This window comes from Macaca fascicularis, chromosome 14, assembly GCF_037993035.2.
Source record: "Macaca fascicularis isolate 582-1 chromosome 14, T2T-MFA8v1.1".
NCBI lineage: Eukaryota > Metazoa > Chordata > Mammalia > Primates > Cercopithecidae > Macaca > Macaca fascicularis.
In genome coordinates, this window is record NC_088388.1 from 47,201,239 (window position 1) to 47,216,513 (window position 15,275).

The 15,275-nt window shown below is 39.5% G+C and overlaps 1 protein-coding gene across 8 annotated transcripts in view; it reads left to right on the forward strand.

The window, feature by feature from the left end:
• Window positions 1-15,275, forward strand: part of TSG101 (tumor susceptibility 101) — a 51,497-nt gene that overhangs the window by 13,321 nt on the left and 22,901 nt on the right. For 5 of the 8 annotated variants that reach the window (XM_065528408.1, XM_065528407.1, XM_005578443.4 and 2 more), the window contains 3 exons: window positions 4,079-4,202; window positions 6,872-6,938; window positions 11,916-12,007. In XM_065528408.1, coding sequence (XP_065384480.1) covers window positions 4,079-4,202; window positions 6,872-6,938; window positions 11,916-12,007 — 283 coding nt within the window. The remainder of the gene's footprint in view (window positions 1-4,078; window positions 4,203-6,871; window positions 6,939-11,915; window positions 12,008-15,275) is intronic. The other 3 variants (XM_074014080.1, XM_074014078.1, XM_074014081.1) reach the window with 1 other exon arrangement.

Below are 15,275 nucleotides of genomic sequence, written 5' to 3' on the forward strand. Positions count from 1 at the left end.
AGAATCTGGGCAAAGGACCTTAACTAAGAGGCAGAGAAACCTGCAGAGTCTCTTAGCAGTCTCAGAGGGCTGAAAAGACAAAAGTTGCTGTTCTGTCTATCAAAGTAACTAGGACTTTTAGATCTAAGATTTGGGAGAAAAGGAAGCCGTAAAGAAGTGAGTAGCTCTGGGGATGGTGGCTTATGGCTGTGATCCCAGGACTTTGGAAAGCTGAATCAGGAGAATTGCTTGAGCTCAGGAGTTTGAGACCACCCTGGGCAACATAGTGAGAACCCCATCTCTATTAAAAAAATTTTAAAAACTAGGCATGGTCATGTGTGCCTGTGACAACACCTACTCAGGAGGCTGAGGTGAAAGGATCACTTGAGCCTTGGAATTCGAGGCTGCAGTGAGCCATGATTGCATCACTGTACTCCAGCCTGGACAACAGAGCAAAAGAAAAGATGAGATACTCTGAATTTCCCACCTTAAGAGATAGGTTGAATTCCTGAGCTTCAAAGATGAGATGCTAAAAAAAACTAAGCAGAAAGCCTCTGAAAAATCAGCCAAGTTTTCAGCAGTCTTAGGTTAAGGAGGCAATTGGAGTTCAGTACCTTATCAAAAAGGGGAATAAGTAAACATCCTAGGCTGTTAGTTGGCACCACTGGAGGAACACATCTTAGGAGGGAGAACTTAGAGGTAGAATGAGCCTTACAAAAATCTGTCCTTGAGGCTGGGTGGGGTGGCTCACACCTGTAATCTCGGCACTTTGGGAAGCCAAGGTGGGAGGATCACTTGTGGCCGGAAATTTGAGACAAGCCTGGCCAACATGGTGAAACCCCATCTCTACTAAAAATACAAAAATTAGCCAGGCGTGGTGTGGTGCATGCCTTTAATCCCAGCTACTCGGGAGACTGAGGCAGGAGAATCACTTGAACCTGGGAGGCGGAGGTTGCAGTGAGCCGAGATCGCACCACTGTACTCTAGCCTGGGTGGCAGAGTGAGTGAGACTCCGTCTCAAAAAAAAAAAAAATCTGTCCTTGAGTCAGCTCAGTCCCTGATCCTGACTGTGTATCTGCCTGCCACAGGATAGGGTGAACCCTTGCTGGAAGAAGATAATATATAGACCCTCTATAATTTTTCACAATATCTAGTATACAATTTATATTTATCAAGTACAGCAAGAAAGAGAACCAAGAGGAAAAAAAGACAATAGAAACAGGACATCTTTCTACTCCACTGCTACACACACACGAGTAACTTAGTTATCAGACACAGACTTAGAAATGGTTGTGATCAGTGTGTTCAAGAAAATAGAGGACAAAATGGTAAATTTTATTAAAGAGAAAGTAAGTGGAAATCTTAAAAATGAAAAATAGAATAATAGAGATTAAGAACTCAGTAGACGGGTTTAGTAGCAGATTGGACTCAGTAGAGTAGAGACTGCCTCAGCCTCCTGAGTAGCTGGGATTACAGGCCCCCACCACCACACCTGGCTAATTTTTCTATTTTTAGTAGAGACAGGGCTAAAACCACCTTGGCCAGTCTGGTCTCGAACTCTTGACTTCAGGTGATCCGCTCGCCTCAGCCTCCCAAAGTGCTGGGATTACAGGTGTGCGCCATTATGCCTAGCCTCAGTTTGAATTCTTAACCTGTTGCTTTATAATTGGCCTGGAAGTAGATATTAACATAGGTATTAATTTTTTTCTTCAAAGAATTTAGTGTAAAAGGAATGGTGTGATAATTAAAACTTACCTTGACAAAACTGTAAGAATGTGTGAAGAATTGATTCATACTACAACATTAACGAACTCTGAAAACATTATGCCAAGTGAAAGAAGCCAAGCACAAAAGGCCATATATTGTATGATTTCATTTATATGAAACATTCAGGAAAGCAAATCCATAGAGACGGAAAGTAGATTAGTGGTTGCTAAAGGGCTGTGGGAAAAGGGAAATGGGAAGTGACTACTAATGAGTACAGGGTTTCTTTTTGGGATAATGAAAATATTCTGGAATTAGATGGTGGTAATGGTTGCATAGTGTTGTGAAATAATAAAAGCCACTGAAATGTATACTTTAAAAGAAAGTTTTTGGGATGTGAATTATCACCTACATGCATGAGGCTTACATGAGGTTATGATTTAGTTAAGGAATTTTGTTGGGCCGAAAAATTGAGAAAGTGTGTAGTCTCAGGGGCCATCCTCACACACATCAGCCACAGTATCTGTGAGTGCTGCACAGATACTGTGCTTGTAACACCCTGAGTCTCAGTATATGAATTTACAGGCAACACAAGAAAAATATTGGAACAGCAGAGATCAACAAGTTTTCACAGAAAGCTTTAAGAAATGTTATTCATTGTCATCTTCCATAAGTTAGGTCAAAATTGGACAAATGAGGTGAGTTTGGTTCTTTGGAAAAGGTGAAAACTGCCCCCGAAGTCTTTTGTCAGGAGTATTAAAGGAAGTGCCAGTCCTAATCCTGTAATCCCAACTACTTGGGAAACTGAGGCAGGAAGATTGTTGAGTTCAAGTCTAAGCTGGGCAACATGGTAAGACCTTGTGTGGGGGGAAGGGGGATGTAAAAAGTAGCTTCTGTGAAGATGGTTAGCCTATCAAGGTGATTGAGTAATTCTTCAGAACTCAGTGAACTTACGAATGAAGTATGTGAGATTAGATACACACAAAATAGATTAAGGAGTAAAAGAAGAATCATCAAGCCATTTTGAGCAACTTTGACTAGCACAGTTTAATTAGTGGTTGGTAGATACTTTTGTTGTTTTGTTGTTGTTGTTGTTGGGTTTTGTTTTTGTTTTTTTGAAACAGGGTCTCACTCTAACCCAGGCTGGAGTGCAGTGGCACAATCATGGCTCACTGCAGCCTCAACTTTCCTGGATCAGGTGATTCTCCCACTGCAGCCTCCTGAGTAGTTAGGACTACAGGCGCATGCCACCACATACAGTTTTTTATTTTTTTGTAGAGACCAGGCTGGTCTCAAACTCCTGAGCTCAAGCTGGATTCCAAAATGGAGAGGAAAGTGCTGGAATAGAGCTAGAATTTTTTAAATTATGCATGCTGCGAAATAGCCTTATTTGATCCTCCTGCCTTGGCCTCCCAAAGTGCTGGGATTACAGGTGTAAGCCACCACCACTGACCAGCGGTCAATAGGTATTTGAGAGAAAATCTTAATAACTCTTACGAAAAAATAGGCAGTCTCTTTGTCATTGTTGTTAGAAGGAAAGATCTTTTAACACCTTTAACAATTCACCCCTTTTGTACTACAGTCTAGCAATTTCTAAGCTAGAATCTACGTATAAGTTTTGCTTTTTTTTTTCGGTTTTTTTTTTTTTTTGGAGACAGAGTCTTGCTATGTCGCCCAGGCTGGAGGGCAGTGGGCAGTGGTGCAATCTCAGCTCACTGGAACCTCTGCCTCTGGGGTTTAAGCGATTCTCTTGCTTCAGCTTCCTGAGTAACTGGGAGCACAGGCGCACACCACCACCCCCGTCTAATTTTTGTGTTTTTAGTAGAGATGGGATTTTGCCATGTTGGCCCAGCTGGTCTCAAACTCCTGGCCTCAAGCAGTTCACCCACCTTGGCCTCCCAAAGCACTGGGATTACAGATGTGAACCACCTCACTTGGCTGTAATCTACCTGTAATTTCAGAGTTCATAATATCTTTAATAAAAATTAATTTTAAGAACACGTATTTCCAAGATATCATTGATGTCTTTTAATGACCTTAAATAATATTGTGACTGTTGCTCATATTCATCCCTAAATTTGTATCAGTATACTTATAATAAATTGTGCAGTGGCAATAAAATAAATTTTTGTTCTGTGGAGTCAAATGAGGAACAAAACTATGAATTTTGCAATATGCTGCTTTAACTAGTGCTATTTTTATATACTTGAAGCAAGAACCTTGCTGCACATCATGTTTAAAACCACCTAACTCTATTAAAATAAATTAATTAAATGAAATTCTTTCCTACAAAGAAAATTGTCAAGCTGAGTTGAAAACCAATGAGAAATGGCCAACCTTTTTCTTTTTACTGAAAAGCGACTGTAGCTGACTTGAATTTTTTTTCATTTTTTAGCCACAGTCAGACTTGTTGGGGCTTATTCAGGTCATGATTGTGGTATTTGGAGATGAACCTCCAGTCTTCTCTCGTCCTATTTCGGCATCCTATCCACCATACCAGGCAACGGGGCCACCAAATAGTAAGTAGAATTGAGATTTTACTTTAAAACTCACATACACAAAAGAGAACAGAAACCTTTGTTAAAAAAAAAAAAAAAAGAAAAAAAAAATTAATGACCTCTTTGCTTTTTAGCTTACCAAGCTAGTGGATTTTTTGGAAGTATTCTGAGGCCCCACATCTGCATGTACAGATTCCCACCAAAGACTGGCATTTGGGCTTCCATTTGTAGGTAGAAATCTAAGAATGGTTGTGCTGGATTCCAAAATGGAGGAGAAAGTGTAGAATAGAGCTAGAATTTTTAAAATTATGCATGCTGCAGAATAGCCTTATTTGATCAGCTTGGAAGCACATATAACTTGAAAGGTAGTCTGACCTCTCCTTTCTGTTTGCAACTACAAAATCAGAGTTGTAGATAAGGATTAAAGTCAACTGAAGCATTCACATTCAGCTATTCTGGGTATACACAATTGGACATCTAGCTCTTAGCTTTCTTCTCTTTCGTACAGCCAATTCATGATTTTACCTCGTGTGGAGTGGTGGGAGCATGGAGACAGTATCGCCTCTCCCCTAATTGGAATATATTATCTCTGTTATCTCTGTTTTCTTGAATAATTCTTACTGATACTTAAAAATCACTCTGAATAATTGTGAGTTGGTTGTACTTATTTTGAAATTGCTAAATCTGTATTGATTTCATTGTGTTTTGAGCTGTGACTTCTTTTTTTTCTTTTTTTGGTAAATTTTCTTTAAGGTTATAATTAACCGAACTTGTTTATCTTACAAGACAAATTATATGTGCTTTCATTTTTCTTCTGCTGAAAATTATACTTTTTCCTTTTTAATCCATTCTTTCCTGAGGAACATCTTGGTTTATAAGCCGAATGGGAATTTAACAGAAATAATTTTTTAACCCATTTCTCTTTCCTTCCCTACCTTCCCAGAATAAGCTTGATTTTAGGATTACTATTTCTTTTAGTAAAGATACTGGTAATTCTTGTGGATCAGAAATTTGTTTTTATCTTATTAAATTCTGTTGACTCTAGTGCCCGAGAGTAGAGTACCTTGCTTAAGTTTGAAATGCTAAATATTTGGCTGGGTGTGGTAGCTCATGACTGTAGCCCCAGCACTTTGGGAGGCCGAGGTGGGGGGTGGATCACCTGAGGTCAGGAGTTCAAGACCAGCTTGGCCAACATGACGAAACTCTGTCTCTACTAAAAATACAAAAATTAGGTATGTGGTGGTGCATGCCTGTAGTCCCAGCTACTCGGGAGGCTGAGGCAGACGTTGTGGTGAGCTGACATTGCGTTACTGCATTCCAGCCTGGGTGACAGAGCAAGACTTCATACCAAAAAAAAAAAAAAAAAAGATACCAAATATTTCCTAGTCTTGTTACCTTTGTTTATTTGCTCAGATAATATAGCTAGTGACCGCTATGACAAAAGTAACCTTTTCAGAAACTCAGGTAGTCTCTTAAGCAACTTTTTTTTTTTTTTTTTTTTTTTTTTTTGAGATGGAGTCTTCCTCTGTCACCCAGGCTGGAGTGCAGTGGTATGATCTGGGCTGACTGCAACCTCCACCTCCTGGGTTCAAGTGATTCTTGAGCCTTAGCCTCCTGAGTAGCTGGGATTACAGGCCCCCACCACATGCCCGGCTAATTTTTGTATTTTTAGTAGAGTCAGGGTTTTGCCATTTTAGCCAGGCTGGTCTCGAACTCCTGACCTCAAGTAATCCGCCTCAGCCTCCCAAAGTGCTGGGATTACAGGCGTGAGCCACTGCGGCCGGCCCGCAACATTTTTTTCCCCTAATTTCTTTGAGTTTTACATTTACGTTGGAAGTGCAGTATTCAAGAAAGAGACCATACTGTTGTCACTGTTGCAATTCAGTTTTGTACTCAGTCACTGTAAGTCACATTAAACACTCCAGAGCTGATTCTTTATTCTTTTTTTTGTCAGTTAAGGTCAAGATTAACTTCTCTTTTTCTTCCTCTATGTTGATTAGCCTCTTGGCACCACTGATCTTAGTTCTTTGGCATTCATGTTCTCTTTAAAGAATATATAAAGTATTCTTTAAGCTTGCTGGATTTTAACCTTTTATCCCTAGTATTTCTGAGCTTTTGTTTTGTTTCTTTATTTTGAGATAGGGTCTCACTCTGTCACCTAGACTAGTTTTTAACAGTCTGGATAATGTAAGTTTTGTATAGGACTTCTCATTTTTAAGAGACTCATTTGAAGTCTCTTAAAGTCTTCAAACAAGCCAACAAAATCAGCTGTACTAAAACTGGTCAACAGTTACAAAAGAAATATCAAAAGATTTATTAGCTATAATAAAGAAGTTACTCTCTAAGAAGTTAACCTGGGACCAAAGGAGGCCAGAATTACCTTCCTCTAAATTTGAAATTAAACCTGCTCTTATCTCAGGTTATAGACTTCTTGAGAACTTTAAAAGCTGACCAGGTTGACCTGTTTGCCAGTTCTTTTGGTTGGGGTTGTCGTAAGTATTGTAATTCATGTTCAATGATTTGAGGATTATGAAAGGGTAAGGTATTTGTTTTGTTTTGGTGCTGAGAATTGGATTTTTTAACTGTGTGAAATTTTGCTGTGTATTGACAGTGTGATGTATATCTTATTCGGTAGCCTACCTATTCAGGCCTTGTATATTATTTTTACAATGTGAAAAAATTGTTTTTAGCTTCCTACATGCCAGGCATGCCAGGTGGAATCTCTCCATACCCATCCGGATACCCTCCCAATCCCAGGTAATGAAAAGTTATCTTTTGAATAATTGTATTACAAATTCTTCTATTAGATCTAGAATCAAAATAATTTGCTAATTAGGGCATTAAAATAAATTTAGTTGCAATTTAGTGGAAGATAAAATTTGGTTTATTGCTGGAATTTATTTATTTATTTATTTATTTATTTATTTTGAGACGGAGTCTTTCTCTGTTGCCTGGGCTGGAGTACAGTGGTGCAGTCTCAGCTCCCGGGTTCAAGTGATTCTCCTGCCTCAGCCTCCCTAGCAGTTGGGACTACAGGCATGCACCACCACGCCTGGCTAATTTTTGTATTTTTAGTAGAGACAGGATTTCACCATGTTGACCAGGCTGGTCTCGAACTCCTGACCTTGTGATCCGCCTGCCTCAGCCTCCTGAAGTGCTGGGATTACAGGTGTGAGCTGCTGCGCCTAGCCTATGTCTTTTTTTTTTTTTTTTTTTTTTTAAAGAGGGTATTATAAAATATTTTTCCCCTTGGCTGAATTCATTGTAACTAACATTCCATTAATATTTCAGCTATCTATACTAGATATACAAATTTCTTAAAAGGGAAATAACAAGGACTTCAAGGTCAAAAACCAATTGAGATCATCGTCATTACTCACCCCATTTCTTTCCTCTGTAAAATAAAAATACAGCCCAGGAGCTGCCTTTCTCTAGATTGAAAGAAACTCCTTTCAGACTATACACACACACACCTTAAAATTCTAGCAATAAGGCCAGGTGTGGTAGCTCACACCTGTAATCCCAGCACTTTGGGAGGCCAATGCAGGCAGATCACCTGAGGTCAGGAGTTCAAGACCAGCCTGGCTAACACAGTGAAACTCCATCTCTACTAAAAATAAAAAATTAGCTAGGCGTGGTGGCACATGCTTGTAATCCCAGCTCTTTGGGAGGCTGAGGTAGGAGAATTGCTTGAACCCAGGAGGTGGAGGTTGCAGTGAGCCAAGATTGCGCCATTACCCTCCACCCTGGGCAACAGAGCAAGGACTCTGTCTCAAATAAAACCGTACAACGTATCTTTTCTATACATTGCAGGAATCAATAGTTCAGATAATGGGGTCAAACTTGTCGTGTCATATTTAATTCATAGACTACCTGTACTGTCAACCTTCATTATCCATTTAGTAATAACATAGGTAACTAAATTTAATTCATAGACTACCTGTACTATCAACCTTTATTATCCATTTAGTAATAACGTAGGTAACTAAATTAAATTAACAATGAAATCAGTCTGTTAATAACACACTAGAAAGTCAATGATAATTACTAACCCATGTTTTAAATGTATACTTGTTTCAGTGGTAATCTAGGAGTACTCTCCAAAGGTGGTCTTTGGGCTAACTTAAAATTCCACTCAGCACTTTGGGAGGCTGAGGTAGGAAGATCGCTTAAGCCCAGAAGTTAGAGACCAGCCTGGGCAACATAGTAGACCTCATCTCTACAAAAAAAATTAAGATTAGCCAGGCACGGTGGTGTGAACCTGTAGTCCCAGCTACTTGGGAGGGTGAGGTGGAAGGATCACTTGAAGCTACAGATCGAGGATGCAGTGAGCCATAATTGCACCACTGTACTCCAGCCTGGGCAACAGAGTGAGAACCTGTCTCAAAAAAAAAAAAAAGAAGATTGGCATATACTGATGCCAAGATGAGACTTCCAGCTGCTCTAACAATTAGCAAGGAAATTTCAGTCTTCTAACTCTTCTTAGTTTCATATAACCCAGTCATAATCCTTATGGATAAATGCAGCCAGATTTCTGAACACATCATAGGTAAATATATATATGTACATATATAATATCTAGGATTTTGAAAGTTAATTTAGCAAACATTTCATTTCTGGGTTATCTTAATTTCACAACTTTTTGGAAGGTAATAAGCATTCTGTCACTTTGGATAGGTAAGCAGAGATTAGAAGAACATTTGTCGGCCGGGCGCGGTGGCTCAAGCCTGTAATCCCAGCACTTTGGGAGGCCGAGACGGGCGGATCACGAGGTCAGGAGATCGAGACCATCCTGGCTAACACCGTGAAACCCCGTCTCTACTAAAAATACAAAAAAAACTAGCCGGGCAAGGTGGCGGGCGCCTGTAGTCCCAGCTACTCCGGAGGCTGAGGCAGGAGAATGGCCTAAACCCGGAGGCGGAGCTTGCAGTGAGCTGAGATCCGGCCACTGCACTCCAGCCCGGGCTACAGAGCAAGACTCCGTCTCAAAAAAAAAAAAAAAAGAAGAACATTTGTCAGGGACAATAGAGAAAGATTCCTTTGGTAATAATATATAAGCAGGTTATACATTTTAGATTTCTTGAGGCCCTAAAATTTCTGATTAAGTTCTAGAAATGGAATCCTACCTGAAGCCTTGAAATTACAAGTCTTTCTACTGAATAATTGCTAGTAAAAAGGAGGTTTGGACATAAGAGGGAATAATTGTTGAAGATATGCTATTGAAATGGACTTCTGAACAATAAGGCTACAGATGGAGATTTCTCTGAAGTTAATATCTATAGGCTTAGAAGAGTTTTATACCAAGTTACAGAAAAATTCAGCAATGTGATCACATTGTCTTTGCAAAGGTATGCAAAATGGGAGAAACTCCAGAAACAAAAGAGCAGTTTATCCCAGTTTTCAAAACGGTAGATTTAGAAATTTCAGTAAGATTGACATTTCTTTACAACATTATAGTATGGATTACTGAAGAGACTAGAAACAAAAGTACTGTGTTTAGTAGCCTCCAGCGTGTGTCCACTAGGAACAAAAATGCTTTTTTTCCCCCCTGATTTTGCTCTTACACTGATATATAAGAGAAGTACCATGATTACATTGAATCTTCAGCAAGTCATATATAAAACTTTGTTGAGGACAAGTTATAAAGTGGAAGCTGATAACACAAATAGGAGAATGTTTGAACCACTGCATTGAAAGAGGATTATTGACCATAAACTCAGAAGGAGCTCTTGCTCCAGTACTCTAGGCTAGGATTTTTTTTTGTTTTTTGTTTTTTGTTTTTTTGTTTTTTTTTGTTTGTTTGTTTGTTTGAGACGGGGGCTTCACTGTATCGCCCAGGCTGGAGTGCAGTAGCAAAATCTCAGTTACTGTAGCCTCGACCTCCTGGGCTCAGGTGATCTTTCAACCTCAGCCTCCCGAGTAGCTGGGACTACAGATGTGTGCCACCACACCTGGCTAATTTTTCTATTTTTGTAGCAATGGTTTCGCCATGTTGTCTAGGCTTGCCTTGGACTCCTGGACTCAAGTGATCCACCTGCCTCAGCCTCCCAAAATGCTAGGATTACAGGTGTGACCCGTTGCACTCAGTCTGGGCTGGCTCTTTTTAATCAGTAATTTTAATGAGCTTGTAAAAGGCAAATGTCATAGAATTGACAATTGTAGGTAAAGTAGGATTAATTGAGATTTATTGTCCAACTAACCAGGCAGCTAGTAATCATCCTATTCTAATTTTCTTCTTCATTGTAAGGGAAACACTGACGAGTAAGCATTCAGAGGAAAGAAATTAGATCTGAAAATCATGTCCTGGGACAAATGGTTAAAGGAATTAAGAATATTTAGGGCCAGGCACGGTGGCTCACACCTGTAATCCCAGCACTTTGGGAGGCCGAGGTGGGTGGATCACAATGTCAGGAGATTGAGACCATCCTGGCTAACACAGTGAAACCCCGTCTGTACTAAAAATACAAAAAATTAGCCGGGCATGGTGTTGGGTGCCTGTAGTCCCAGCTACTCGGGAGGCTGAGGTGGGAGAATGGCATGAACCCAGGAGGTGGAGCTTGCAGTGAGCTGAGATCACACCACTGCACTCCAGCCTGGGCAACAGGGCGAGACTCCGTCTCAAAAAAAAAGAATATTTAACCTGAAGAAGAGAAGCTTGAGGGGAAAAATGTTAGAAGTTCTCAAATATTTGAGTTTTAGGAGTCTCCAAATAGTTGAGTGATCTTCCAAAATGCAAATTTAGGACTCCTATTTATAAAGTATATTGAAATGATGTTTAATGTTAAATAGAGAAAGATGACCATTTGTCAGGGATATTATAAATGATGTATATAGGTAAGAGATTGTTGCAAGGGTGATTGGAGTAGAATACCTCTAAGGAAAGTTCCTCTGACTTTGATATGAACACATGAATGACAGAAACTGTCCAGAAAGCGAGAAAAAAGGTTTTTTTTAAACTATTTAAAGACGAGTTTGGTATGAATGTTATCAAAAGAGGAAAAGAAAACTGTTTCCGGGTTAAATATCCTCAAAGGTTACCAATAAGCCACAGGTAAAAATTAAATAGTATCATTTTCCCACAGACTGAGAAATCAGAAAAGTTCTCTCACAAATTACTTGTTGCTTCTGATGCTGTTGGATTGTCCTTAGAAATACTCTCGTTACAGGCCGGGCGCGGTGGCTCAAGCCTGTAATCCCAGCACTTTGGGAGGCCGAGACGGGTGGATCACGAGGTCAGGAGATCCAGACCATCCTGGCTAACACGGTGAAACCCCGTCTCTACTAAAAATACAAAAAACTAGCTGGGCGAGGTGGCAGGCGCCTGTAGTCCCAGCTACTTGGGAGGCTGAGGCAGGAGAATGGCATAAACCTGGGAGGTGGAGCTTGCAGTGAGCTGAGATTCGGCCACTGCACTCCAGCCTGGGCGACAGAGCAAGACTCTGTCTCAAAAAAAAAAAAAAAGAAATACTCTAGTTACGTTTCCGCTGCTCTGAAGGTGAGACTCATATAACTGAGACCAAGCAAGAGCATTTAACCATTTAAGAGTAAATCCAGTGTCGTTAATACAATTTCCATAGAACTTTAATTGAATAAACACTTGCAGCTCTAAAACTATAAATTCATCAACTGGTAAAATAACCATATGTCAAGCTTAACTTCCTGAATGGGGTTCTTAAAAAATACTATAACGTTGGGTCATCTTAAATGTTAAATGTTTTTTGTCCTTGTCTTTAGTGGTTACCCAGGCTGTCCTTACCCACCTGGTGGTCCATATCCTGCCACAACAAGTTCTCAGTACCCTTCCCAGCCTCCTGTGACCACTGTTGGTAAGTCCCCTTGAAAACTTGTGTTCCTCCATATAAGCAAAGTCTAACTCCCTGTTGTGAAAACCACATTTTACTTGTGAAATTTTGGACTACTCTTTCTTGTTAGAGGAAAACCTATAATGGTGTACTATAATCTTAAACTTGAAGTAAATGACTTATTATCATGTAAATGAACCTTCTACCAGGGCATGAACATAAATCTGATTAACTCATCAACCTTTCTGTTGATCACATAGTTTTATTTGTGAGCCAAACATGTGTAGAACTATTGGCAGATACATACATTTTCCTAGCTTGGTTATATGTGCAAACAGATCAATCATTAAGAGAAGAAAGTAAAATGGGTTAATATGAGCAGGTGAAATAAGGCAAATTATTGAAGATCAGTAGTTTTTGCTCTTTGTGTTTGCTTATTACATTACCTGAAATATAATTTTCTTCAACTGAGAAAACTAAGGCAGTGAGAGAATTTCTTTAGAGTCCAACCTTCATCTATGCCTATCTCCCCCTTGCACCACCATATCTGCCTTCTCCCTGTTACCATAAGTTGGTTATCTTTGCTTCTATCTAAAACAGATTTATCCACTAGACCTTATCCCCTCTAACGTACTTGGGGCATCACTTTAGCAGTTCCTTCCTCTCAAGTTTTATTCTCTACTGGATGACTCATCAGCACACAGAACCATGCCCTAAAAAAACTTTATGAAGAGTCCTCCTCTTCAGACAAACAAATGGAAAAACATCTCATGCCCATGAAGAATTAATATTGTAAAAATGACTGTATTACCCAAAGCAGTCTGCAGATTCAGTGCAATCTCTATCGAAATACCAATGTCATTGTTCATAGAAATAGAAAAAGCTATCACAAAATTTATGTGGAACCAAAAAAGAAGGCAAATAGCCAAAGTGATCTTGAGCTAAAAGAACAAAGCTGGAAGCATTATACTACCTGACTTCAAAATACATTACAAGGTTATAGTAACCAAAACAGCATGGTATTGGTATAAAAACAGAAGCAGACCAATGGAACAAAATAAAGAACCTAGAAATAAATCCACATATTTACAGCCAACTGATTTTCAACAAAGGTGCCAAGAACATACATTGGGAAAAAGACATCATTGTCCATAAATGGTGGGAAAACTGGATATCCATATGCAGAAGAATGAAACTGGACCCCTATCTTGCACTACATACAGAAATCAACTTGAGATGGGTTAAAGACTTAATGTAAGACCCAAACTATAAAACTACTAGAAGAAGACATAGGGGAAACCCTTCAGGACATTGGCGTAGACAGCCATTTTATAGTTAATATCTCAAAAGCAAAGTCAACAAAAATAGACTACTGAGTTGATACTAAATTAAAAAGTTTCTGGGCCAGGTGCAGTGGCTCACGCCTGTAATCCCAGCACTTTGGGAGGCCGAGGCGGGTGAATCATTTGAGGTGAGGGGTTCAAAACCAGCCTGGTCAACATAGTAAAACCCTGTCTCTCCTAAAAACTAAAAATGCAAAAATCTGGGCATGGTGGTACACCTATGTAATCCCAGCTACTCGGGAGGCTGAGGCAAGAGAATCACTTGAACCTAGGAGGTGGAGGTTGCAGTGAGCCGAGATTGTGCCACTGCACTCCACCCTGGGCAACAGAGTGAGACCTTGTTTCAAAAAAAAAGCTTCTGCACAACAATGGAGATAGTCAACAAAGTAAAGAGACAACCTGTTGAGTGGGAGAAAATATTTGCAAAGTACCCATCTGACAAGGGACTAATAAATATGCAAGGTATTCAAACCACTCAACAGTAAAACAAAAAACCATTAAAAGGTGGGCAAGGAACATGAATAGACATTTCTTAAAGGAAAATATACAAATGGCCAACAGGTATATGAAAAAATCCTCAATATCACTCATCATCAGGAAAATGCAGATAAAAACTACAAAGAAATATAATCTCCTGAGAGTTTGAATGGCCGTTATTAAAAAGACAAAAAAATGAAAAATAACAAATGCTAGTGAGGATGAGAAGAAAAGGTGACATACAGGGTTGGTGGGAATGTAAATTAAAGCCACCATGGAAAACAGTATGGCGATTTGTAAAAAAACTAAAATTAGAACTACCAGACAGTTCAGCAATCCCACTCCTGGGTATTTATCCAAAGGAAAGGAAATCAGTATATTAAAGGAATACCTGTACTCCCATTATTATAGCAACAGTATTCATACTAGCTAAAATATGGAGTGAACCTAAGTATTTATCAGCAGATGAATGGATAAGGACAATGAGGTATATGTACACAATGGAATACTATTCAGCCATTAAAAAAGAATGAAAACATGTCATTGTAGCAACATGGATGGAATTGGAAATAATCTAGGCACAGAAAGACAAATATCAAATGTTCTCATGTGGGAGCTAAAAAACTTGATCTCCTGGAGGTAGACAGTAGAATGATAGACACCAGAGACTTAAGAAGTGTGTGTGGGTGGGATAGGGCTTATGAAGAAAGGTTGTTTAATGAGTACAAACATACAGTTAGATAGAAGGAATAAGTTCTAATGTTTGTTAGCAAAGTAGGGTGACTATAGTTAACAATGTATTGTCTATTTCAAAATAGCTAGAAGGCTTAAAATGTTCCCACCACATGGAAATGATAAATACTCAAGGTGATGGATACCCTAAATAACCCTCACTTGATCATTACATTCTGTGCAGGCAACAAAATATCATGTTACCCACATAAATATGCACAAATATTATGTATCTAAACAATTTTTTTAGGCCAGGCACAGTGGCTCATGCCTGTAATCCCAGCACTTTGGGAGGCCGAGGTGGGCGGATCATGAGGTCAGGAGTTGAGACCAGCCTGGCCAACATGGTGAAACCCCGTCTCTACTTAAAATACAAAAAATTAGCCAGGCGTGGTGGTGCATGCCTATAATCCTAGCTATTCAAGAAGCTGAGGCAGGAGAATTGCTTGAACCCTGGAGGCAGAGGTTGCAGTGAGCTGAGATCAGGCAACTACACTCCAGCCTGGGCAATGGAGCGGGACTCCATCTGGGGGAAAAAAAAAATTAAAAAAGAATCCTCTTCTGTATTCCACTTTTCCTGCCACCACTATTGGGTATCTTTATTCTTCTCTGAATAACTCCTTGAAACAACTGTCTTTGTTATCTTCAATACCTCTTCTCCCTTTCTCTTTTAAACCTCCTCCTTTTGGACTTTTTCTCATACCATTTTGCTAAAACTGGTCATGATTACCAATAACCTT